The 27,486-nt window shown below is 42.5% G+C and overlaps 1 protein-coding gene across 1 annotated transcript in view; it reads right to left on the bottom strand.

Moving 5' to 3' along the window:
- The window catches only part of LOC145413732 (neural-cadherin-like), a 301,380-nt gene that overhangs the window by 68,143 nt on the left and 205,751 nt on the right, over positions 1-27,486 (bottom strand). Inside the window, exons 6-8 of the mRNA XM_080283387.1 lie at positions 21,678-22,077; positions 20,971-21,173; positions 15,333-15,499 (exon numbers count right to left, since the gene is read on the bottom strand). Of these exons, the coding sequence (XP_080139513.1) occupies positions 15,333-15,499; positions 20,971-21,173; positions 21,678-22,077 (770 nt within the window). The remainder of the gene's footprint in view (positions 1-15,332; positions 15,500-20,970; positions 21,174-21,677; positions 22,078-27,486) is intronic.

Raw genomic sequence — 27,486 nt, 5'->3', positions numbered from 1 at the left:
CTTCCATCCTATATACCTCTTCCATCCATTATACCTCTTCCATCCTATATACCTCTCCCATCCATTATACCTCTTCCATCCTATATACCTCTTCCATCCATTTCCATCCTTTGTCAAAATTGCTTCCTGAACTCCATGCTTCGCTTTCTCACACGCACACATTTACCATATCCATCCATCTTCTTCATGGCCACCTCCCATCTTCAACCGTACTCTCTTAATTAAGCTCTTTCACGTACCTGCTTTATATATTCGTTTCCTCGATATGGCCTCACGGTCAAAGTCCTTTTTTTTTTTCTTTTATCCTTTCCTTAGTGATAAAATCTCTACCCTCCTGTTGCGTACACGAAAAAAAAAAGGAAAAAAAGAAAATCAGCCAATAGAGGCCACGTAGCCAGTTATAATATATCTCCATTCAGACCAAGGCCGTAATATCGTCGGTTAAAAGGCTGTCTAACACCTCTTCCTTAACAGTCATATTCTCTTCTGTGGTAGTTATGCAGTCCATGTCCTTGATAAATAAGACTGCGCATGTGAAGAATACCCAGGTGTTAGGCACACAGACAAAAAAAAACTTTGCCTGTACACTCTTTAGGGCTGTATTCACAATTCAGGGCTGTATTCACAAACTTAATGGAGCTAAACCAGTGAATAATATTGTTTCATTGAACTGCCAGACGCTTTACAACCACACAAGGGGGAATATTCAGAGGGAAAATGCAGCCAAACTAATGATTCCTGAAGGTAATCTATTCTTCCGGTTGCTTTGACTCTCGCTTAGCTGAATAAAATCGTCTGGCGTTACTTTGAAGTGAATACTAAAATTGTCATGGCCGTGAGAGGGTTAACGCTGTCAGTATGGACTCTCCCAGGCTCTTCTAAATCAGTTTCAGTCGAATATTGCCATCACGCTTTACCCTCTATAAAAACACTAGATTGGTCCTATGAGATCAGGTACCGTAATTGCCCTGACCATGAGAGAGAAAATATTGGAACTGTCCCAATCATGAGAGAAAATACTGGAGTTGTCTTGGTTATGACAGAGAAAAAACTAGAGCTTATGACAGAGAAAATACTAAGTTGTCCTGATCATGAGAGAGAAAATACTGGAGTTGTCCTGATGATGAGAATTACCTCTTCCATCCGGTGAAGCCCTTCTAATTTAAATTCTGGTGCTAATTCCAGATGGTTTTATTCCGTTTAAGGGGAACGTCCTGAGGTAAGGCCTAAATAAGTTTGTTTGTATCAAGAGTAAATAAATAGAAGGATATCGCCCACTTGAGGAGGTTAGCTACTTCACTACGATGACACATTTTTCGTTTGACATTAGACTACTGCCAGACGATTTTATTCAGCCTTGATACTTAGATGTGGCAGGAGAAGCGGTTGAAGCTCTTATCTAACCCACCAGCTCAAAAAGCCTCTCCTAAACTGCATAAAATCGTTCGAAGAAAAAGAATAAAGAAAAAAGACTGTCGTATTGAAGAGGAAAATAAATTGCTAAAAAAAAGCTAAAAAATCGTCCTTGAGCTGAATAAACCGTCCGAAGATATAAAAAACAAAATAAAAGACACCGTAGCATGGAAAAAGTAAGCCTCTTCAATCCGATCACTTACTTTTAGCTTATTTCATGCTACCTCCAGACGATTTTATTCAGCTGTGGGGAGGCCTCGTGGAGAGAAGGTATAAATGAAGCTTCTGTTTAACGCCTCCAGCACGATAAGTCCATCCTGAAGTGAGAAAAATCGTCTGGAGGTTGCAGGGATAAAGGAGGTCATCGTTTTGAAGAGGCCAAGATCTTTCACGAGCAGCTGGTCTGGTTGGTTGCAATATCCGCGGGAGAGAGAGTGGCGAAAATGCGAAATAGCCGGGACGAAATTGAATTACTTGATTCGGCTGACAAAAGAAAAATTGGCTGCACACACACACACACACACACACACACACACACACACACACACACACACACACACACACACACACACACACACACACACACACACACACACACACACACCGCTCGCTGGCGCAGTGGTAGCGTTCTCGCTTGCCATCTGGTAGATGGGAGTTCGCACCTCGCTCAGGTTGCGAAAAGTTTCACTGACGAAGTGAGTGGTTACTGTCCCCCTTGTGCAAGGGGACGGGTGTGTGCGTGTGTGAAGGTCACAGCCTTGCCCTTAGATCGGACTATATGAGCTCTCAGCTCCCTTCCGGGAGGGTAAAAGCTGACGATCACGACCATCAAGTGATCCTGACCGACCCGGTGAATAAATTAATTACACACACACACACACACACACACACACACACACACACACACACACACACAATAGAATAACATGATACTGTAAATTTCACTCTTCATCTGTATATATTATTCTGACAGGGACAACCAGAAAACTAAATAATTCTCTCTCTCTCTCTCTCTCTCTCTCTCTCTCTCTCTCTCTCTCTCTCTCTCTCTCTCTCTCTCTCTCTCTCTCTCTCCGAAATGAAAGAGCTACACTGGTAATTAACTTTGATAGAATCTCATTAATGCTGGAGATTAAACGTCATTAACCCGGGGGACTTATAGACGATAATACACCCTAAAACCCCTCCCACCTTTTTTATCTACTAGTGGGACAGCGAATTGCATCTGATTTTAGGACAAACGTGAGGCGGGAAGTAGACTGTCATGAACTCTGGGCACTGTGAACTGAAATGAAGGGTTGCAGGTGATGAGGTAGATGAATAGATACAAGCAGATGCAGTGGAGTTGGATGAGGGATTGCAGTCACGAGGTTAAGACGTGTATGTAGGCACGTGTAGTGGAATGCAATGAAGGAGAATCAGGATGAGGTTAAGGAGCGTATGATGAGGGGGGGAAAAAGAGTAAAATAACAAACTACGCAGTCATGAGACGTTCTTGTTGATGTTCTTGTGCCCCCAGCCTCATCCGAAATTGAGCTCTGTGGCCTGCAGGTTGAAGTTGGTCACCTGTGCAGTCCACGATCCGTTCTTCGGGATATATGGAATGAGCTGAGAGACGTTTATATAACTGGTAGCGGGGCCGCTCGGTTATATCAATGCCACCGCTTGAAGTTGTCCCTCTACAGCACCCATAATAACACTGATGAGTATATGTAGGCAGGTGTAGTGTAGTGGAAAGAGGGACAACACTGAGGAATATATGTAGGTAAGTGTAGTGGAGTGGAAAGAGGGATTGCAGATGATTTAGGCTGAAGCTGATGTTGACCAGTAGGCTATATGCATTCAGGAGAAGTAAACTAGATTTAATGTTGCCGTTTAATCATGGTAAGATCGAGATGTACCCAATTTTTGCAGGGGAGGAGAAATGGGCTGGAACGATGGTCTGCTACTGGATTAGGGTGGTACTGAGGAGAAAACGCTGAGAAAGGAGTGGCATAAATGAACTGCACTCGTATCAGGATGATGTTGCTAAAGAAGTGGTGGACTGGAAAGAAAAGACAAGTGATTCATTGAGGACGTTAGAGAGTGTATGCCAAGGGAGCGGAATACTGTAGAGTGAATAAATGCGGCTGAATCAGAATAAGGCTGAGGAGTATGTGCAGGTAAGACCACGGGCTGGAATGAAAAACTGATTATCTGTCAGAATGAAGTTAATCCTCACATTGGTAACCAGTTGTGCTCGTAGTAGTTTACTTTGGCTAACACTTGATGATCTTGTTAAGTTAAACTTGAGTCACAAGAGCATGAAAATGTTAATGGAGTCTCCATTGATCCTTTCACGTTTCCATCAGTTGCACTATTTTGTTGTAGAGAGTACCAGATTTTTTTTTTATTCAGTTTGAGTTATAGTAGCCCGAGTGCAAAGAGTACAGTAACGAAACAAGATGAAGCGTTCCAGATAAGGAAGGATATGGCTCAGGAGCATGGTCAGCATCGGTTATGGGGCTTCAGAATCACCCCATCTCTGTTATTCATAAGTTGTGTATAGATTTACTCTCATGCTTGGGACAACTCTAACATTTCACATTAGCTAGAGTTTGACGTTTGAACTTAGGTGAATCCTGTGAGCCTGAGGGTGTAATACTGTCAGCACCAACTTTCTCATGATCGGAGCATACCTTTTTTTTTTTCCAGCTAATGTTGAATGATTTTATTCCAGCTATTAGTGAGTCATAAGTGCTAATTATTACCTCTAATTATCACCTTCAGCTGTACCAGGAAGGATTACTTGGGAAAAATAATTAACTTTCACTCTCTCTCCTTTCAGTGATATACCTTTTTTTTTTTTTTTTTTTTTTTTTTTGCCAGGTGTATTATTGCTGTTAAGTGTTGACACCTGACAGAGTCATTAAAAGCTGAACGTTCGGTAATCCCAGTTTCATTTGTGCCGTCAGTGTAATACACTTCATTAAATTTTTTCCTCTAACCCATTTATAACTATGACAATTTATGTTTTATTTTTGGATACTTCCCAGCGATCTGGGTCAGCTCAGTTGGGCCATGTGTAGTGAAGGAGTTTTGTCAGTTCACCTCCACCTGACGAAGATCCCTAACCCCTTTCAGCTCAGCCGATGGCCAAGAGTTGTACTGTAAATTTGGAGGGTCGATCTGATCTGTAGCCAAGGAGACTCATTCTTACTTCATAACCAAGGCTTATCGAATCTCATGGAACCAAGATTTGGTATCGAATTTGTAGGAGTCGTCCAGTTCCGTCATATAAAAACAAATCAATAGTATTAGCAGTCTTCATTAACTCCATTATCTCTTTTTTATACACGCTGTCATCAGAGATTAAAATTCACCTTAGAAAGGACTGCACGAAATGAGAGTTTAATTCTGCCACAGTTTCGGACCATCATTAACCGAATCACCGCTGTGGCGTATTTTCGTATATTTCGGTTTTATTCAAGGTGGGAAAGAACCTCCAGTAGTCAAGGGGTTAATGAAAGCTAAATGAAACCCCTTATAGGCGGAATAAAATTGTCTGACTGGAGCAAAAATAAAGCGAATATTACGTCCTCAGGCTGGAGGGGTTAACACAAGTTTGATTTAATAGCTGTGACCTGCCCAAAGCCCAGCTGGTAATAAGGCCGGGACATTGTAGTGATCAAAGCACCGAGGAGTTCAAAGCGGGGAGTACAAAGCAGAGGGGAGTACAAAGCAGCGAGGAATACAAGACAGAGAGAAGTACAAAGCAGCGAGGAATACAAAGAAGGGAAAAGTACCAAGCACCGAAGAGTAATTAGCACGGGACAAAGAACAAGCTGTGGTTGTTTAATTATTGCAAATTACGCACGTAACGGGGGAAAAAAACAAGCTTGTCATTAGATTTGGTAAAGCTTTGAACAGAACAGGATAAATAATTGTTATAGGAAGATAAAAATGGGGTTCTTAAGGAATGCATGTGAGTTTCGTAGCCTGGATAGGATGGGCAAAGTAGACTCGTAGCAGATGTGGAATGAGGAAGTCTGTTGGTCAAATGGTAGACCGGAGTGTCTTTAGATGGTATGGTCACAGAAAGAGAGAATGGATGTAAGTTAGGTGGCGAAAAGGGTATACGGTATTTGAGTGAATCTAAGGGTAGGAGGAGGAATGAAGACAAAGAAAAAAGTGGATGGATAATGTATAGGAATGCCGAGATGTGGAATTATATGAAGCAACTTGACGAAAGATGGAATTGGATGGATGAAATATATATATGGAGGTACACATGACAAAGACTACACCGCCTTTTTCACTTGGTTGCTCGCAGAATGGCTTTATATCTCAAGCATTATGAAGCGCACTTTTGTGTGGATTGTTTGGCCTCTGAGTTAGAGACGAGAATTTGAAAGGCATGGATGATGCAGTGAATGGGTGTGTGGTCCATGCCACCGAGCGCCATGTTTATTTATTTTTTTATTTTTTTATTTTTTATCTTAAGCTGGTTCCGATATTATAAAGTGAGGTGAACATACAAACTAGAAATATGAGTTAACAATATTGCGACTGTTGGCTTAGTGTCTGCCATTCGATTGCCTAACATCGCATCCAGTAATGGATCGCCTAGGCCTAGACCGAGTATCCTTTAGGAGTAAGGCCATATTTCCTTATTCTCTTGAACAAAAGGTTTGCATAAAACCGCTTGCTTATACTTTTGTCATTTACACGTCTACTGAACACTTAAAACAGATGCTAGGTGGTGGCAATCATCATTCACTCATTTGATGTATTGCAGCCTACTTCGTCCTTCACCTTCGTCATTCTTTTTCTGTTTCTGTCCTCCTCTCTGTTTCTCGCTTCTTTACTTGCTACTTTTTTTTTTTTTTTTTTTACAATTGTTCTCATATCAGGTGGCACTACACAGAGTAGAGAGTAACCCAGGAAAACATTTACAACGCTGGGTGGTGGCCGTACAACCAGATAACGGAGTGCTGGACAGCTTACTATGGTGCCCGTGTTAAATAGATGGAGAGATGTAAACAAGGCGTCCACCCAGGAACCAAACCTCTACACTCTTCCCCACATTTTACTGTGGTGAGGCGCTGTCAACCACAGGGGAACATCGGTTCACTACACGAGATGACCCTTCAGGGGCGGTTGCTTGCATGTGGTTGATGGCTCTGCTCGGCTGGACAGACCAGGGTCACTCAACAACAACAACAACAACACTTACAACCAGACTAGAGTGAATTATATACAGTAAGTGACAAAATGCGAAAAGTAAAAACTATTTCTGATGTTAGCTGTTAGGATGATCTGTTCATCCTACAAACAAGTTTAAATTCTTTATAAATATTTCCCCTGACCCTTCTGCAACGACGTACTGAGCCTCCCTTTTTGCACTGTTTTCCCTAAGTATTGTCCACACCTCACTCCTGTACGTCTGTGCTGGAGCCAGTGTATTGCCATATAACGCTTCCTTTATTTCTACACTCGCTGCAGTTACACCTCTTACGGTCGAATCTTTACTAGTATATATTTAAAGTCAGATTATTATTATCATTATTATTATTTTTTTGGTAAGAGTGAGTGTTTAATGTCTGTCTCTGTTTCACCCTTTTCTGTTTCCCTAGTTATATCTCTTTCCTTTTCTCACTTATATCACCTTTCTGTCTATCTATCTCTATCTTCTTTCTTTAATTTTATCCTGTCTTTGTCAGTCTGTCTGCTTGTCTTTCTGTCAGTTAGTCTGTCTGTTAGGAATCTAGTATGCTATCTAAGGGAACGAATTTTATTAGCCGATCTTAAATGGTCTCCTGTTATTCGTGCTTATCTGCTCTACAAACGAAGCCGAAGAGAGTATATTTTCACCCCTGTCTGTCTGCCCACCAATTAAAAAAACGAATGGAAGGATTATGGTGAGAAATGTTTCACATAGCCAGTTTACAGGAAAGTGTTTTGTGATCTCTTCCACGTTGTCCACATCAGTTCCGTAATATCATTTTCCCTTTTAACTTTAGTAATGTTAAAACGCCTGTATTTTAGTTTTATCTTAGCATTTCTTTGTCTCTGTGTGGTTTGAAGAGTCAAGCTATCGTGAAGTGGTGTTAAAATAAGTATATTTGTTATCAGCTGGTGGTAGGTAAGGGGCCCACCATCCACTCACTCGCTGTAGTACATTCAGGTATTGAAAACTGCGTAAAAAAACAAAAGATTTTCTATGACCTAGGAAACCATTTATCACGTTGGATTGTAGTTATATAACCAAACGACGCCTTGTGGGCTAGTAGGTCAAGGCACCCAAACCGGATGGGACCCGAACATCCGAGGGTTGGTTATGGTTTATTGGTCATATAATGCCATTCAGGGGAGAGTGAAGCTGGTCACTTCGCCTTAAGTATCGGAAATGAGTAACCTAGGTCCGTGTCTCTACGCTTCTGATGGGTCGAAAAAGGACTGGACAAGAGATAGATGGGTAGTAGTATTGTTGTCATTTGGAGGTGTATAAATATTGTGGTAAGCAGTAACTTAACACAGTAATACACTGGACGCAGTTGAATGAGACAGTGACAAGGGCGCCACCAAACCACCCAGTAACGAGTTTTCTCTCCCACTGGTTTTAACTATGGCAGGAAGAGAGTGGGTTTGGATGGAAACTTTTGGTGTAACCTGGATGGCAGTGAACGTTTAACCTTTCATTTAACTGCCCATGGTACACTCGCTCCAGAGAGTATCGGTGCAGAATTTGTGTTAAACATTATGACATATGGAACAAAGAAAACTGGGAATTGCGCGTCTGTCATCCCACACGCAGGCATCCCAGACGATAGGTGACTGCTACATCAGATACCTCTTGTGTCCTTCATAATGAGTAGGGAATGGCCGTAAATGTTATTATTTATACAGGTATTAAGGGGCTGTCACTGCCACATGGTCGAATCATTCCGGATGGCATCGGACCCACAGTGCACTGATACTTTCTGGAGCCAGTGTACCTTGCCCATGGCTTCTCTACCCAAGAAATAATATATTCAGTATTACCTTATATAATCGGAAGTTGCCTTGACTGGGTGTTCTACGAGCCATATCCCGTGGTCATTCTTTAATTAGACACACACCACCACACAGTGCATTATTTCACAACACCATTTCTCTCTGTCAGAATTGCCCGTAGGCCTTATCGCTGACTCGAACGCGGCGGGAATGCGATACATGGCTGCAGTTTTAACTTGAGACCAGACCTTATTTAGACACGCATTCCCATTCCCTGTCTCATTCCCAGTGCTGCTGTCGTGCTGATAGCCACCACCAGGGAGCTAACCACCACGTCTCATTAAGAAAGTAAGGAGGAACAAGTCGGGAATAATGACGGAATCTTGTAGTACGCATTCAGCTGCGCATGATACTACGCTGTCAGGCACTCACACTAACAAAATACGTCCTCAACAAAATGCAAGCATCCTCATCAGGTGTACGAGATGACAGCTATATCTCGTACCCCTGATACTACGCTGTCAGGCACTCACACTAACAAAATACATCCTCAACAAAATGCAAGCATCCTCATCAGGTGTACGAGATGACAGCTATATCTCGTACCCTCCTTTCTTACATACCTTGCGTTTGTGTGTGTGTGTGTGTGTGTGTGTGTGTGTGTGTGTGTGTGTGTGTGTGTGTGTGTGTGTGTGTGTGTGTTTTAATCCTCCCAAACTCCGTCTTCCCTACCATATCCCGCTGCTCCTCACACGGTCAGACCACACCGCCTCACTGTTTGCCAAGCTACTCTGTCCCTCTCCACTTGTCCCTCCTCGCCTCCGTTTACCCTCTACCACACTTCTCACCAAACTTCTCACCCGCCACTGTTTGCTCGTCTAGTTCACCAAACCTTCAGTTCAAGTCTCTTCCTCAGTAGCCGACCAGTATTTTCTCCCAACTCCCTCTTCCTCCTCCTTTCCTCCTTCCTGTTCCATATCCTGTTCCTGTCCCATTTCCCTTTCCTCTTCCTCTTCCATTTCCTCTCAGATTTCCTCTTACTTTCATTACGCTTTCACTGTCACTTTTTCCTTCCCTTCCTCCTTCTTTTCCCTGTCTTTTCCCTTTCTTCGCCTACTTTTCCCGCATCCACTTCCTCGTCTCCCTTCTCTTTCTTCTATTCTTCCTCCGTATTTATTCCTCCTCCTGCTGCTGCTCCTCCTCTTCGTCTTCCCCGTCCTCCTCCTCCTCCTCCTCCTCCTCACACAGTTTGTCTCACCCACTAGAAGTTTTGAATTGTTGTTACCCAGGATGGCGTGAGAGTTGACGCCCCAGGACGGTACAATACAAACACAAAATAAGTCTGTTTGCCGGTCTGTCTATCCGTCCGTTTCTCCCTCTGTTTATATATCTGTGTGTCTGTTTCTCGCTTACTAAAGAAATATCTCTACGAATCAATGCCATTGCCTCTCTACAAGCGCGCGCGCGCAATCCTTACATATGTGTTCACTGATACAGTACTCTCTCTCTCTCTCTCTCTCTCTCTCTCTCTCTCTCTCTCACAACACACACACACACACACACACACACACACACACTTATCCTGATGAAGTGCAACGTGTCGTGAGAAGAGCAGCATCAGGTGTTGTGTTGTGTTGTGTTGTGGAGGACGTCAGGCAATTAATATATTCATGAAGAAGCCCGTTTTGCGTACGTTTTGCACTGTATAACTGTTGCATTTGGGAGAAAAAGCGCACGTGCGGTCGATGCCAGAGAGAGAGAGAGAGAGACTGTTGACCACAGGTGTGCTGGTTTTGTCTGGTGATAACAGCAATAACTTTATGGGTTTATTAAAAAGATGAATAAACAGAAATGATGGAAACTGTAGCGAAAAATGGACAGGGGACACCAGTAATCTGGTATGGATTATTTTTTTATTCGTTTTTCCTTCCTCTCCTGTTAGTTATATAAAAAAAAGAATGGCGAAAAAGTGTGCTTATCCTGTTTGATGACATTATTGAAGAGACTGTGGGCTGAAAAGCATAAAATATAAAAAAGGAAAAAAGGTGGCAAAGAAAAGAGTGAACCTTGTGCTTGGCGATATCGGAGATGTTAACGACGACAGGCCTCTGTCCTCCCCTCCCCCCATAAAAAGGACATATATGACGGAGAAAAAACATAAAAGAGATATAAATGATAATGAAGAGCTTTGATTTTGCCCGGTGACACAGTGGGAACAGTGAACGCTGAAACAAAAAGAAAAGAAAAAAAGTAGAAAATAATAGGTTGTTGACGAGCATTTCAAAACTACTGGGGAAAGTAATAAATTAGAATAGAGAAAATTGTGATAGAAAAGGAACGAAGAACACCTGCGCCCATCAACTAGTAGAAATGCCGAATATTTACTCTGCCCAGTGACCCTGACTTTCGACAAATTTCTCTCAAATCGAATTACTTCCATCTTGCCTGTCCCTTAACACTTCCACCAGCTTTGATTCAGATCAGATCAAGGCTGTGTGAGTTAACTTTGCCAGTGGCCTTGACCATTGAGCTTTTCCTGAGACTTTTGCCTTTGGCGGATTATTTTCAAAATACAATCTCATTATCCATGTTTTAAGCTGAACCCTTCCACAAAGTTTCGTTTACACTGAAAGAAAGATGTCTGCTGCAAGTTGACCTTGCCATATGACCTCATAAACAGTGGGTTAATCTCATGGGTTATAAAACAGTTGTAATTATTTTGTTCAGCCACCACACGGGTCAGATTAAAAATTTGCTATGTGTCCTTGACCTTTTTCTGCTTCTTCTCAAAATATCAAAATTTAATGCCTTCGTTATTGTATGACCGTCCTTGCATGACCCTTAACATTTCCACCAAGTTTGGTTCAAATCAGGTCAAAACTGGCATTACCTCGTCCAGTGCCCACAACTTTGAACTTTCTCTATGGCTTTTACATTCGACTGATTGTCCTCAAAGTCCATCTCTTTATTCTTGTCATATCCTCAATACTTCCACAAAGTTTGCCCTAAATCGGACAAAAACTGTTTAAGTTGATCTTGCCCTTTGCCCTTGGCCTTTGACCTGTTCACGAAATAATATGGTTACTCATTGACTGACCATTAACCCTTCAGCAACCTAGGTTAAAATCAGATTAGAATCATTTGGATTATTTTTCTAACAAGCACACACACACACACACACACACACACACACACACACACACACACACACACACACACACACACACACACACACACACACACACACACTGGACGTACATGCAAGCGTGAAATGTATATGTGTATGTTAATGTGTAATCTGCATAGTGGGAGGATAATAACTAGCAGAGGGGAACTGTGTTGGTCTTCCTGTTTTCTCGGCTCTCTCTCTCTCTCTCTCTCTCTCTCTCTCTCTCTCTCTCTCTCTCTCTCTCAACCGCTTCAACAACAACAAAATCATCCCCAAGCCAAAAAAAAAAAAAAAGTCCTTTGCCAGTAGGGCTTAAACATCCATTCTTGCTTTTCCCAACAAGTGTCCAAAAATTTCCCCGTATTTTCATCCCCGTGATTTATTATGTGCCACAGTTGGTGATATATCCCTTCCTGTAATTATTTCTCATCCTTCTCTTCCTCTTCCTCCACCTCCTTTACTTCATCATTCAATTCTTTTTCCTCTTTTTTCTCTCATCCATCTAATCCGTCTGTCACTTTTCTTACTTTACTTCATCTTTCGTTTTCCTCTGGCTTGTTTCATTTCTTCCTGTATCTTTTTTTCTCTTTTTGTCTTCCTTATTCATACCGTAGTTGGTCCTTAATCTCCACTATCTTTTCTACCCAGTTACGTCTCTTGAAATTTTTGAAGTCTGTCTCCTTTGTACGTCAACACTATTCACCTCATTCATTGCCCTCTTTCCATCTTGCTATTCCTCCTTCTTTTCGTCCATCTTTCTTCTCCACATTGTTGCTCTTTTTCCCCCTCCCTCTCCTCCTACTTTTCTTCTTTCGTTGTCTCCCTTCTTCTTGATCTTCTTGTACTTTATTCTTGTCCATCACTTTTGTCTTCCTCCTCCTTCCCCTTCTCCCCATTCATTCTCCCTCCTTCCAACTCCTCCTTCATTCTTCTCTATTTCTCCTTCTTCTTCTTCTTTTCTCCTCCTTCTCCTCCTCCTCCTCCTCCTCCTCCTCCTCCTCCTTCTCCTCCTCCTCCTCCTCCTCCTGCGTATTATTCTTCCTCCTCCGTCTCTCGAGTGTCTGGCTTTCATTATACTCTGCTGTCACCGCTGTTGTCGAGTAAGCCTAAACAACGGATTCTCTCTCTCTCTCTCTCTCTCTCTCTCTCTGCTTATTTAGGAATATGTCTCGATCCGTTCTGCCAGTTTGTTTGCCTGTATTCCGACTAACCAGCATATACCTGTATTATCTCCATCAGTCTCTCATTTTGTCTATATCTCTGTGCCTGAATACTAATCCTAATTTCAAATCTCTTTGTTTCTGTCTCTTTTCCCCGGGAGTCTCTGTCAGATTATCTTTTTTATTTGTCTGACTCTAGGTATAGGCTTCACAGCCCGTTCCCAAGGCCCACTAGTCTTCCTCTAAACTACACACCTCCACATATCACCACCCACCGTTCATACTGAATACATGCTAGGGCTGTCTGATACGGGACTGATGTGTTGGTATTAGCGGGGGTATTTTTACATGGCGGCAGGTCTTCTGGTACATCAGTAAAGTCTACTGAAATTCAAATTCTTAAACTGTTCCCTGTTCCAGCCTGGATTCGAACCTGAATCCGTTAGGACTGCAGACCTCCGCTCAAAAGCATCGCCCACAGCCTTCCCCCATCAGCATTGCACTGATAAAGTTTTGTATATTTCATTTATTCTGTAATTCTGTAAGATTTTCTGTCAGTAGATTTTCTCTAATCGATCAGATGGAAAAAATCACTTCCTATTTTCCCAGACTTAATGCTATAAAACAAACAAACATCAGTGCTATATCATCTGGCATAGCGTGTAGTAATTCGTAACGCGCAATTATTGTCCAGTATTTTTGCCAGTGTGTGATGAGGTGTAGCACGACCGTATAATGGTGAAAAACAGGTAATCTTGTGCCCTTATTTCGACTGTGATTTCAATTTGCTGTTCGCTGAAAAATAAACATATACTATTTTTTGGAGAGAGGGGTGGGGGTCAGCTTGTAAACACTAGAAAAGTAGTTTATATGGGCGATCTCGAAACGCATTTTGATTTGAAATGTGATGGCAGAGTCTATATGTCTCTTTCTGGAATCCGCATATACATGTGATGGTTCATGTTGGTTTTTTATTCATGCGTTAAATAATCATGGTTTTTAAAAAAGGTCATGAGAAATTTGTTTTAAGAATGAGGTGATGTAGAAAACTGAAAAGGAGTGACGGGTATAGAAATTCAGGTGCAAGAACAGAGTGAAAGCTGCAATAATGATGATGATGATGATAATGATAAATGAGAAAGTTAACCTGCATCATTTTAATCTGTTGTCTCCGAGGATTTATTTTGGTTCAGCAAAATTATCTGGTGTTATGCTGAACAAAACGCCAGTGCACCCACGGCAACGAAATGGCTAATCAGAGAAAACTTTAACTCCTGCGTATTGGACATTTCTCTGGTAAAGAACATCGTCTACGTTAATTTGCATAAAACCGCCGTGTATAAAAGCAGCGAAATTGCTAATCAAATGCAATGCTGTAAAAACCCTCTGATATCTGAGTTTTCTTGTCAGCTTAAAAAATGGCGTGATACTAACTCCAGTGTAACACTAGTGTGTGTGTGTGTGTGTGTGTGTGTGTGTGTGTGTGTGTGTGTGTGTGTGTGTGTGTGTGTGTGTATGTGTGTGTGTGTGTGTGTGTGTGTGTGTGTGTGTGTGTGTGTCAACAGAAAGGTGGAGTACATAGTTGCAGAATAATTTAGTATGATGAAGCCCTCCAAAGACTCAGTTTCGTCTCCTCTCGTTCTCCACTGTTGTTCATTTATTTATTTATTTATTTATTTATTTATTCTTGTCCTCCTTCCTACTGCATCTTTCTCGTTCTTCATCTTTCGTTTTAAGTAAATAAATTCCATTCCCTCACGCCATCTTCCCTCGCTACGCATTCCTTTCCTATGCTACATTCACTCTTTCATTCCCTCTTCTTCCTTTACTCCTTTCCTCCCCTCCCTTACTTTAACACTTTGCTTCCCTCTCTTCCATTTACACCTTTCCCGCTCTCACTCTCCTTCTCACTGTTACCCTTTCTTTCACATCCGCCTCCTTCCCTGTACTCCTTCCTTCCCTCTCTTCCATTTCCTTTCCGTTCTGGCTTCCGCTTATCGCCAAGTTTGCAGATAAAACATTAGCGAAGACGATAATGGAGATAAAAATATAGAAAAAAGAAGGTGCTGAAGTCTTTTTCAAACTTACCTTTCCAGCGCTGCAAATATCAATATATATATACTTTTATTTTTCATACTAAAAATTTTTTACGGTTTAATGATAAGCACATTAAAATCCGAAGCCTAAGAACTTGAACTTGTTTTTGCCAGGTAAATACTCAGGAGATCTGGTGTAAAAACTGGACTAATGATGGCTTTTTAAACATAATCTCTCTCTCTCTCTCTCTCTCTCTCTCTCTCTCTCTCTCTCTCTCTCTCTCTCTCTCTCTCTCTCTCTCACGGTTATCTGTCCGTAGGTCTGTCAGTCCATCGTTTCAGCCATCCATCCATCCATCTGGCTGTCCATCTTTCTTTGTATCCATCTACCTGTCTCTCTCACCTGCCAACCCTGACGTAGTTGAATGTTATTACGGTGCTTTGTGTACAATGGAGTGAAAATAGTAGGTGCAGGTTGTCTCCCAGCCACGAGAAGGATATCACTGTTTCTCTACCCATCTGTCTACATGTCTATCTGTCTGTCTGTCTGTCTATCTATCTATCTGTCCACGTCCTCACCTGCCCTCCCTGACGTGGCTGGATGCAAATACGGTGCCGTGCGTGGGGTGGAGTGAGAACAGCGGGTGCGGGTTGTCACCCCTCCAGGCAAAGGTCTTGTCGGCCAGGTCCCAGTCGTCGGGGTCCTCCACGTACACGCGGCCGAGGGGGGCGTCCGAACCACCACCCTGGGAAGGTGTACAGACAAGGACTGAGTGCACAGTGTTCCTTGATGAAAAAAAAAAAAAAAAGTAACATCTACTTACTTCAAGAAAATAGCTCAATAGAAAAATAACATGGGGAACAAAAAGATCATCACAAATCGGAAAAAAAAATTCACATACTCTAAACAGAAATCATCACAAAAACTCGGTATCAGAGAAACAGTCACAGATTCGGTCAAAATTATAAAATCATTACAACATAGGCTAAAAGAAAAAAGCCATAATGAAAACTGGAAAAAAATACAGAAACGGTAAGAAGGTAAATAACAAATGTGAGAAAAAGAGAATCCAAAAATTCGATAAATAAATAAAAAAATTAATATAAACTCGGTAAAAAAGAAAACGTCTCCATTCCGAACTTGACAAAGAAGAAATTTTGTCACCATAAACTCTGTAAAACGAAAATTTCATTATATAAACTCGATAAGCAAGAAGTTATTGTCATTATAAATTCTGGAAAAAACACAAACTCAGTAAAAGGGAAAAACATTACAAAACGGTAAAAAAAAAATGAAAAAAAAATCATTACATTCAGGAAGAAAGAAAATATTACAGATCGGCAAAATGGAAAATTATCGGAAACGCTATAAAAAAAAAAAAAAAAGAATTGCGTCTATGAGAAACATCATCACATTATCCCTGCAAAAAGAAAACAGATAATGCCATCACAAAATTAGTGAAAGAGAACATCACAAACTTAGATATCACACACACACACACACACACACACACACACACACACACACACACACACACACACACACACACACACACACACACACACACACACAGTAAAAAAAGAAATCTTCCCCCAAATTCCGCAAAAAAGAGACGCATATATTCAGTCTGTATGAAAACATTATAAGTCCTCTTCCCACCCCTCAAAAAAATCGCATAATCTCAGTAAATAAAAAAAATAATAATACATAAACTCGGTAAATAAAAAGAATCATCACAAACTGTAATAAAACAACTCAGAAAGAATTTTGTTAAAAGAAGACATTACGTATTTTAAGTAAACGAAATAATCACAAACTGGAAAAATAAAAAAGCAAATAAATAAATAAACATTGTCACATAAACTCTGAAAAAAGAAAATATCTCAAATTCGGCGAGAAAGAATACATCATCGCAAACTCGGTGAAAAAGAATAATCCATCAACATAAACTTAAGAAGAAAAAAGATCAGGAAAATAAAGAAAACTCGTAAACTCGTCCCAAGGGAATATACAGATCGCACTTCGAGACGGATGTGAAGGACGTGAGACTCCTTCGCTACAGTGATGTGTTTCTTATTTCATTCTTGCCTGACGCCATTATTCATCTCTCTCTCTCTCTCTCTCTCTCTCTCTCTCTCTCTCTCTCTCTCTCTCTCTCAAACATTTAAGCTCTTTCATCCGATGCCGTGTTTCATTCATTATTCGCGCTACCACCGGACAATTTACTGAGTTTAGGGGAGACTTCAAAGCACAGGGGTTAGATATAGCCTTCATAAACCCTTACCACCACTGCCATGCATTCCTCCTAAGCTGAATATAACCCCCAGGCAGCACAAAGAAAGAATCGAAACAGCCTTCATTAGATCACCACTATCGATCCTTCCCACGCTGACCAAAATCGTGCGGTGATAGCAATAACGAAAAATATTAAGATTTCCTGTACATGGAAGAGTTAAATACCGAAGAGACACATTTGCAGCCTGACCCAAGCAGCACTTTCCAGAGCGATAAGGGGTAGGGTCGAAGATCAAAGTGAACACAGAGAAATGATAATTGTTTCTGCGGGGGTGGGGCAGGAGATGGGTGGAGGAGGTGGAGGGATACTTGTAGACATATGAATGGATAGATAGATGGATTGATAGATAGTACATACATACATAAATACATATGTAAATGCATACATAAGTATTCACATACATACATATATAGATACACGGACTGACAGATAGACTTCATAAATGCTCTCAAGGAGGAAAAGACGTAGGTATGTTCGATGGAAGGGAAGGAAGAAAAATGAAGTAAGAAGACGTTAATGGAGGGTGTAAAGAGGAAAATGAATGCATGATTGGAGGGAATGGAAAATGAAATAATTTCTTAGTAACCCCTCTCGCGGGTGGAACACCTCTAGCATTCTACTCCAGTTAACGCCTGACGAGTTCATTAAGCAAAGAGTGAGTCATGACAGCCAGAGAATGTTAAAGAATACGTCATGATATATTACGATGTTATTATTGCCAAAATCACATTAAGTTCACAGAACTGAATCCTGTACTGACTTAAACCTCATTATGAGCAGCGAGCCAGTTACAAGTGATGGTCAGATATAGATTTCATGCTTACAGATCTGATCATATTTTTATTCACCCCAGTGTCTGTTTTATGATAAGAGCTGAATCTGTTATTCGTCCACAGATACTGAAATGATTGGTTTATCGTCTAAAATACAGACGCAGATATACGAGTAAGTGACAAAATACTGTAACTGCAGTAGGAGCAATATTACTTTTATTAGTAATAATACTAATACTAATACTAGTACTAATACTAATACTACTGTTAATAATAATATAATAATAATAGTAATAGTAATAACAATTAATAATAATAATAATAAAAATAATGATAATAATAATAGAAATAATAATAATAATTATTATTATTATTAATATAATTATGATAACAATAATTACACTTGCAGTAAAAGGGAGACTTCATGTGGTCCAACTAGATAGAAAATTGTGTTTTTCTTTAGAGGTGTGAAAAATCGTCTGGTGGTAGCAACCATAGTACAGAAGTTATCATCGTACTGAAGGGGTTTATCTCAACTGCATCCAGTCGTCTTCATGGATCAGTTTTGCTAAATTTAGGAGATAACTGTGGCAGTGAAGTAGTTGACAACAAACTCCATTAACCCCTTTACTACGAGAGGCTGTAGGTAATAGTCTTGTGGGAGGAAGGGTATATATATATATATATATATATATATATATATATATATATATATATATATATATATATATACTGTATATATAGCACAGAGAGAGAGAGAGAGAGAAAGAGAGAGATAGACGCCACATATTGTACACGTAAATATCCATCAGGCTTGGACACAATCAGCCTAGCCCATACATTTATTTTTTCACACTCATTTCCAGGCTCCCCGTTCATCACACAAATCAAAAGCAAATACCGTGAGTTTAATTCCTGCTCATGACGTGCTCAGTACCCCCGCTGGGACCTGTCTGCCTGCACAGGTAAACTTTTTATTTATTATTTTCAAAAACATACCCACCCACCACCCAGCCTCCCAATCCCCTCCCCCATCCTTCCCATACAAACAGGAAAAGCGTTTATCTTCTTTTTGCCAACCTTTCTTCCTCCCCATCCTATATGCTCTACCCACCCACCATATCGCCCACACTCTACTACCACCACACCCTCCCTCCCACCCATTTTCCCACTCACCCAAATCCATTCCATCCCCATCTCTCTCACACTCCCCCTCCCACTTTTTCCCCCTTATTCTCTCCCACTTACGCTCTCCCTCTCCCTCACGCTCTCTCCATCTCTCCCCCCTTTTCATATATGCAGGGCAACTTCTATTTATCTTTCTCATAAATATCCTTTGACCACCTTCCTCCCCTCCACTTAGTCCCCCATCCCTCTGTTGCCAGCCCCCTCACACTCCTCTGTTTCCATCCCTCCACTTGCAGCCTCCCCTCCCAACCTCCTGATTCCTAACCTTCCCACTCCGAAGACCCCATTCCCAATCCCACTCCCCCAAACTTATCTCTTTCCCTATCACTACCACTTCTCCCCATCCCACTCTCAGTTCCCTATCACAGACCCTATTTTCTACCCCTACTTCATCATATCCAAGTATCCAGCACTTCTTTACCCATTCCCCACGTCCCTAGCCCATTTTACTCTCACACATTCTCGTCTTCAGTATCTCCTACTCCCCACTTTCCCACCACCACCGGCTTAACTCTCACCCCAATCACCACAAACCACGCTTTCAGTCCCCCACATCCTAAATCAACACCCATTCCCCCTGCTCATATTCCCTACTCCCCACGATGTCCTCCACGCCCCGCCTCCTCAATTCCCCACTCACCTCTACTTCCACTACTCATTCTTACCCCCAAGGCCCCAAATCTCATTCTTCACTCCTAAACTCCCCACCCGAACAATCACATCCCCTCCTCACTCCCTCACTCTCATTCCTCCACTCAACCAATCCTCAAATCGCCTCCTCATTCCTCTCACTCTTTCCTACAGCCCCCCTCCTTCCCCCTCCTCCCCTCTCCCAGCCCTTTCCCCCCAGGCTCACTCCCTAATCCCCATTCCCACAGCCAAACAGAGCAACGACCTAAAAAAAAAAAAAATGTAGGGACGAATTATTGTTTGTTTGCAAATCTGATTACGCCAATTCATTAGAGCGTACTAAAGCCAATGTTCATAATATTAGAGTTTTAATTAATGTAATACCTCGAATTTTGTTATTGCTCGAAATGTGTTATTCTGTATTACGAAATGTTGTACACGTGGATGCGTTTAGGGCCGAGGGCAAATGGGGAACACGATGCGTTTTTGTTGCCAGGGAAATGAGATATATTGTATTCTGTTGTGACGCTTAGCTGCTGCCATCCTGCGTACTGCACTGTGAGGGATTTCTCTCAGGTTAAATGAATAAAAAATCGTGTGGAGGAATCTTCATCATCATCATCATCTAATCCTGTGTTGCCTCATGAGGAGCATAGGAGCCTGGGGCTAGGCAAGTTGGTCCTGACATTTAAGATGAGAGTGACCAGCCTCACTCATCCCATAGTGGCAATACGTGAGCAATAAACCCCAACCAGCCCTTGGATATAAACCTGCACGGGCTTAATCCAGTTGGAGCGCCTTAGTTACCCACTAAACCACCAGTCGCCATAATTTGGTTATATGGCTACCGCCCAGTGTAGTAAATGGTTTCGTGATGTACAGGAAACTATTTTGTTTGTCAGTATAGAGTCACCCGTAGACAGAAGGAAGAGGAAAGAATGAAGGAGAGAATGACAGAAGAAAGAGGAAAGAATGAAGGAGAGAAAGACAGAAGAGGAAAAAAGGAAGAGAGGAAAGGGCAGTCACCCGGGAGCAGCACTATATCGAGTGAGTGGATGGTGAGCGCCCCTACCAATGATCAATTATGCCTTAAAAGAAGTTCGTGTACTAAAGGGCTTAATGAAGATTATTCATAACGTTCTGTTGATGGAAATTTGTTATTACTGTTGCACACGTGAATGTACTGTACATCTGCTCTAAGAGCCAAAGTTTGTGTTTCTGTTAGTCACAGGTCCCCTCATCCTTACCCCTTCACCATGATGGGTTTCCCATTCCTCGTCCCCCTATCTCACTCTTTCTGTGTCCCTCCTCTCTTTCTCTCTCTCTCACCTGCGTCTTCCACAAGTACACTGTCTTTGCTCCTGGCTTCATTGGGTTGTCGTTCACGTCGTCCACCACCACAGTGACGGTGTGCGTGGCTGAGAGGCCCTGCGCGTCACTCACACCCACCTCCACCAGCAGTCTAGAGTGGCGTTCGCGGTCCACGCTTTTCAGAGTCCACAGTTCTGCACCTCCACGTCCGCTGTCTAGATCTGTGAGGCGTTGAGGATTAGTTAGAGGGGTTAGCTGATTGATGATTAGTTAGGGGAATCAGAGCGATCAGAGGATGACAGGGAGACAGACAAAGGAGTTTGAGATTTAGTCAGAGATTTACTTTTTTACTAAACCGAACCAAACCACTTAGTTGCCAAACACTTCACAATCAAACTTGAGTGAATATCAAAGAGAACAGTGTGACAAAACAAGTGCTTCCTGATACTAAATGCTGCGGAGATTGGCTAATGTTGAGAGGGCAAAATGTCTCGAAGATTTTGAGATTCATTCTTAGTTTATGGCAGTGTGGGTCAAGAAAGAGGACCAGTCGAAGAAGTGGAGTGCACGGGAAGTCTGAGGTCGCAGTGGATAGCGACAAAGAGGTAACTGAGTTTGCTCAGAGTCTACGGAGATACGCATAGTAACTACTCTTATGCTGGTGATTTGTCTTTTGGGGTGTTATCCTTGTTACTGATATACAAGGCGTGAAGGAGTGTACTTACGCGAATTGAAGGTGAGGGAAATATGAGCGAAGACATGGGCTGGATTGGTTGGTGCGAGTGACAGGTTGAATGGCGGACCGTGACCTAGCGCCCACACGTCGTAGTCGGTGGCCGCCAGAGTACCCAGCATTGACGGTGGGGCGCCTTCAGGCACGTGGAGGAGAGTGGGTGGCAGCAGAACGGGGGCACAGTCGTTCACGTCCGTCACGGTAATTGTGAGGGCGGCGGTGGAGGTGAGGGGTGGCGATCCCTGGTCCACCGCGACTACCTGCGCTAAACCCATGGCCCCGCCGGGTGCCTCGCGGTCCAGGGCGCGCCACAGACTCACGTCGCCGGTCTGGCTAACGGTGAGGGCACCCCACCCGCCTCGCACCTCGTACCGTACACCCTGGCGACCCATCTGTAGAGCAACAGGAATTTATGGTATTAAAAATTATCATCCACATACCTGTGAATCATCATTATTAGCCCAGTATCCCATATCACAGTGGGGTGGGTATCATACCGAAGCATGACAACAGAATCTGTTAGTAGGAATGACCACTGAAATGTCCATACATCCATTTGCCCATCACTTCAGCTATCACGAGGTAAAAGCCCTCCCCCCTGAAGATAGGAACGTGGGATTCAAGCGCTGCTTGCAAACTCTTTCGCTTGGAGACCTTAACCCGTTTTCGCTCGATAGTAACGTGATACTGCATGGCACAGGTTTACATTTTGGAGAGCTGAGTAGGTCAGTTGTGATTGGTCCAACAATAAAAACGTATCCATTAGTTTCATCACCACCTGGTTTTGTCTTCCTTTAGCAATAGTTGAAAGAATAAAATCGATCAGTTATGAAAGTCTTGGCAACCCCATGCTGTATATATTTCACCTAATAGGTATTTGATAGAGGAAGGGCAAGAGAAGGTGTGGCCTTGTTAGTGAGTCCGGAAGTACAGCAGTGTGTGATTGAATGGAAGGAGGTGTCATCGAGACTGATGTGGGTGAAAGCGAAATTTGAACGTGAGTTGTGGGTGTTTGTGAGTGCATATGGGCCTGGTAGTGAAAGGGATGAACAAGAGAGGGAGTCTTTCTGGAATGATGTTGATGAGTGTCTGCAGAGTTTTGGAGCGAATGTGAATGTGGTAATGATGGGAGATCTGAATGCTAGAGTGGGAAATGTAGCAGTTGAAGGCGTAGTTGGTATGCATGGTGTGCCTGGAAGAAATGAAAATGGGGAACGAATGATAGCGATGTGTGTTGAGCGAGAAATGGTGATTGGGAATACGCTGTTTGAGAAGAAAGATATTTATAAGTATACATGGGTGAGACAGGAGGGTGGAAGGGTTGTTGATAGAGCCTTGATGGACTATGTGGTTGTGTCTAGGAATGTAATAGGAAGATTGTTGGATGTGAGAGTTCTGAGTGGGGAGGGTGGAGGTATGTCTGACCACTACCTGGTGGAGGGAAAGTTGAGAGTAGGTAAGAGATGGGTGAGAGCTAGGAGGGTTAGGTGTGGCAGGGAGGTTTTGAAAGTGAGTGAGTTGGATAAAAGAGAGAAAAAGATAGAGTATCAGGAGAAATTGAAAGATAAGTGGAACGCAGTGAAAGATCGGGAAAATGGCAGCGTGGAGGAGGAATGGCAGTTGTTTAAGAGTGCTGTGGTGGGGCATGCAGAAGAGGTGTGTGGTGTGAGACGTGTGGGTGGTGGTGTAAGAAAAGGAAGTGAATGGTGGTGCGAGGAAGTAAGTATGGCTGTGGCTGAGAAGAGACGGGCATATGAAGTGTGGCTGCAGAGGAAGGATGAGATGTCATATGAAAGGTATAAGGAAAAGAGGAATAGAGCGAGAAGGGCTGTGCGTGATGCTAAAGTGGCAGCAGATGAGAGGTGGGGTAGGCGGCTGACAGAGAATTTTCAACAGAATAAGAAAATGTTTTGGAAGGAGGTGAAAAGGGTGCGAAAGGGAGAGTCTGGGAAGGAAGAACGAGTAAAAGCAGAGGATGGAAGGATGTTAATTGAGATGGATGCAGTAAGGAAGAGATGGGCAGAGTATTTTGAAAGATTGTTAAATGTAGAGGAGGAAAGGGTGGCTGAGATTATGGCGGATGGAAGGGTGCAAGGAATAAATGTGTTGGGAGAGTTGAATGATTCTTTGATCACAAAGGAAGAAGTGGAGAAGGCAGTAAAGGATATGAAAACAGGGAAAGCTGCAGGTATGGATGGGTGTGCTGTGGAATGCCTGAAGGGTGGTGGAGTGACTATTGTTGACTGGTTAGTAAGATTGTTGAATGTGTGCTTTGAGAAAGGTATGGTGCCAATTGACTGGGCAAGTGCTTGTGTGGTCCCGTTGTATAAAGGCAAGGGTGATAAGTATGAATGTACAAGTTTTAGGGGCATAAGTCTGTTGAGTGTTGTAGGTAAAGTGTATGGTAGAGTGTTAATTATGAGAGTTAGAGAGGGTACAGAGGAGTGATTAGTGATGAGCAGTGTGGCTTTAGGAGAGGGAGGGGATGCGTTGATCAGGTGTTTGCTGTGAGACAAGTGTGTGAAAAGTATTTAGCAAAAGGCAAGGATGTGTTTTGGGCATTTATGGATTTAGAGAAAGCGTATGATAGAATTGATAGGGAGGCTTTGTGGACTGTTTTAAGATTGTATGGACTTGATGGTAGGTTACTAAAAGGGGTGAAAAGTTTTTATGTAAATAGTAGAGCGTGTGTAAGAGTGGGAAATGCTGTGAGTGATTGGTTTCCCGTGAGAGTGGGGCTGCGACAGGGATGTGTGATGTCGCCTTGGTTGTTTAATATTTACATGGATGGTGTTGTAAGGGAGGTGAATGCAAGAGTTTTTGGTGGTCTGAGTCTGGTAAATGTTGATGGAGGAGAGTGGAATCTGAAGCAGCTGCTGTTTGCAGATGATACTGCACTGGTGACTGATTCAGAGGAGAGATTGAGACAGTTGGTAGAGGAGTTTGGAAGGGTGTGTGAAAGGAGGAAATTGAAAGTAAATGAGAATAATAGTAAAGTAATGAAGTGTACGAGGTTGATAAATGGTAGGGGGATGAATATAGTTTTGAATGGTGAGTTGCTTGAGGAGGTAGATTGTTTTAAATATCTAGGGTCACATGTTGCTGTGGATGGAAGAATAGATGCAGAAGTGAAGTTTAGAATAAATGAAGTAGGAAAGGTGCTGGGAGGAATGAAAAAAGTGTTTAAATGTCGTTCGCTTAGAATGGATGTAAAGAGAAGGCTGTATGAGGGTGTTGTGGTACCAACTGCATTATATGGGGCTGAAACATGGAATGTGGGTGTAGCAGAGAGGAAAAGTTTGAATGTAATGGAGATGAGATGTCTGAGGAGTATGTGTGGAGTGACGCGTATGGATCGAGTGCGAAATGATGAAGTGCGAAGGAGAACTGGAGTTGTTCGGGAGATGGCTGGTAGAGTTGAGCAGAGGGTGTTGCAATGGTTTGGGCATATGGAGAGAATGGATAATGAACGGTTGGTGAAAAAGATAACTAGATCTGATGTGAGAGGTGTAAGGCTGAGAGGGAGACCACGAATAGGATGGATGGACAGTGTGAAGAGAGCGCTGGATGCGAGAGGGATGTCTGTTGAGCAAGGAAGAGTGGCTGTGCGTGACAGAAATAAATGGAGAGAAATTGTGAATGAATAAGTGATGACGCAGCCCTGAGGGGATATTCTCCCGCATTTGGTCTGATCAGCTAGTCAGGTCAGGTGCGAGTAAGGGGATGGGTCTGTTATGATGTGGCAGGGGTAAACCAGTTCTGCTGTCGGGCCCTGCTGCGGATGTCACTGATTGCATTGCGCAGTTGACCCTTGTGCGGTGTGATGCGGTGAGGATCTGTCCGTTCTCCCCTTTGGGGCTAAGATGCGAATGAATGTGTTTGAATGGATGAGTAAATGGAGAGTGAGTCGTCCTGTCTCGGCTACCTCCCTTTCCTTGGGAGAAGCAGCCTAGGTATATAGATAGATAGATAGGTATTTTTTTTTTTAAATGCTAGGAAGAAGGAACCAAAGGCCACGAGCCCGCAATAACTTCCTTCCAAGAGAAAAACAAAATACAAGAGAGAGCCAAATTCAGGATCCGATCATTTCGGGATGCCTGGACACACTGCGTTTGAAAGACTGGAGATCATAGCTACCAGGAAATACAGACAGGGGGAGACAGTTCCAGAGTTGGTCTGTTGCATAAATGAAGAACTGGAAATAACGGTTAACTCTTGCATTAGAGAGTTGGACAGAAGGAGTGCTTGTTATGGCTCGACTCGCCTGAATTGGCTAGACTCGGCTCGAATCGAATTGTCTTGGCTTCTACTACATACATGCAAAATTCCAGAAAGATAAGTCAGCTCTAAGCATATAGAAAAATTGTGCCAAAATTTTTACCTTATCCCTACGTAATAGACTGGAAACTCTGACCAGACTGAGGTGGGCTTCGTAGCCGAATCCCTTAAATTAGCTGCACCACTGAATAGATTATAGAGCTGCTGTCCACGTTTGTGTGTGAGTAAGGGTAGGCAGAGAGTAGTAGATACAAAGATGCGAGAGAATCTAGAGGAAAAGCGGAAAACCCCAAATAACAGATGTAAAGAGGAAAAGATGAGAGGAACGTATATTCATGTCATGTGTGAGGCAGAGCCATTCTGTCGACTGTCAAGCTCCAAAATGGGTGCAAATTACTACACGTACCCAGTCATAAGAAGCAGAGAAATTTTACATCAGACGCATTGCCAGAAGGAGCTTTTCAACTGAGTTCTGAGTTCACAGGATTTTCTGTTTATCTCTTTTATTTCTCTACTTTTTTCTTCGATACGAGGATTGATTACTGTAATTATTTTCCCGATATGGCTTTCAGTTATTTCTTAGACACGTTCTTTTTCGTAAAATGGAACAACGAAGAGGCTAACTTTAAAAAATGCCCTGGCAGGCTACTATCGATTAACCTAATAGAACTTAAGCCTGAGGCATGGTGGAGTGTGATGGAGTGAGGGTGTGGTGTGGTGGAATGTGGATATGGTGTAGAGTGTATGGTGTGATGGAATGTGAATATGGTGTGGGTGTGTAGGTGTGGCGTGGTAAAGTTCGGGTGTGGTGTGTTGGAGTGTGGGTGTAAAACTGGTGCGTCTGCAGTGTTTTCCTGAGACGCAATAGATTTGGGAGGGCTTTATCGTACCGGGCTCTCCAGAGGCAGCGGTGTTCTCTTTCTCTCTCTCAGTGCTTAAGTTTTCGTAATGATGATTTAGGTGTTAATATGTTATAGATCTGAAAGTTGAGAAGCTGAGGATCAAAGATGTGGCAGATGATTGCAGGACCAAAGTAGAGGACGAGTTAGATTCAGTGAACTGGAATGAATTGGATCTGGACAGCCTGTGGAATGCATATAGGGATTGCTTAGTTAGGAATGCTAAAGTGGTGTGTGATGTAGCAAGAGTATCAACAACAAAGAAAGGTATGGCATGGTGGGATGAGGAGGTTAAGAGAGCAGTGGAGGAAAAGAAGAAGAAGTGGCTAAAGTGGTTACAGGAAAGGGGTTCAGTTGAAATAAGAACTGAGTATATCGAGAGCAAGAAGCACGTAAAGAGACTAGTGAAGAGGAAAAAGAAGGAGGTAAATGATGATCTGGGAAGAAAAATGAATGCGAACTACTCTGAAAATAGGAAGTTATTCTGGAAAGAGGTACGGAAATGTAGAAGTGAAAGCAGAAAGAAATGTGATAGTGTGAAGGATGCAATTGGTAGGTTACTATCACATGGAGATGAAGTAAGGACCAAAAGGAAAGAATATTTTGAAAGCCTGATGAATGGGA

Source organism: Coenobita brevimanus, chromosome 97 (genome assembly GCF_032717465.1).
Source record: "Coenobita brevimanus isolate Jiangsu-jjx chromosome 97, ASM3271746v2, whole genome shotgun sequence".
NCBI lineage: Eukaryota > Metazoa > Arthropoda > Malacostraca > Decapoda > Coenobitidae > Coenobita > Coenobita brevimanus.
This window is presented reverse-complemented; position numbering and strand designations above follow the sequence as displayed.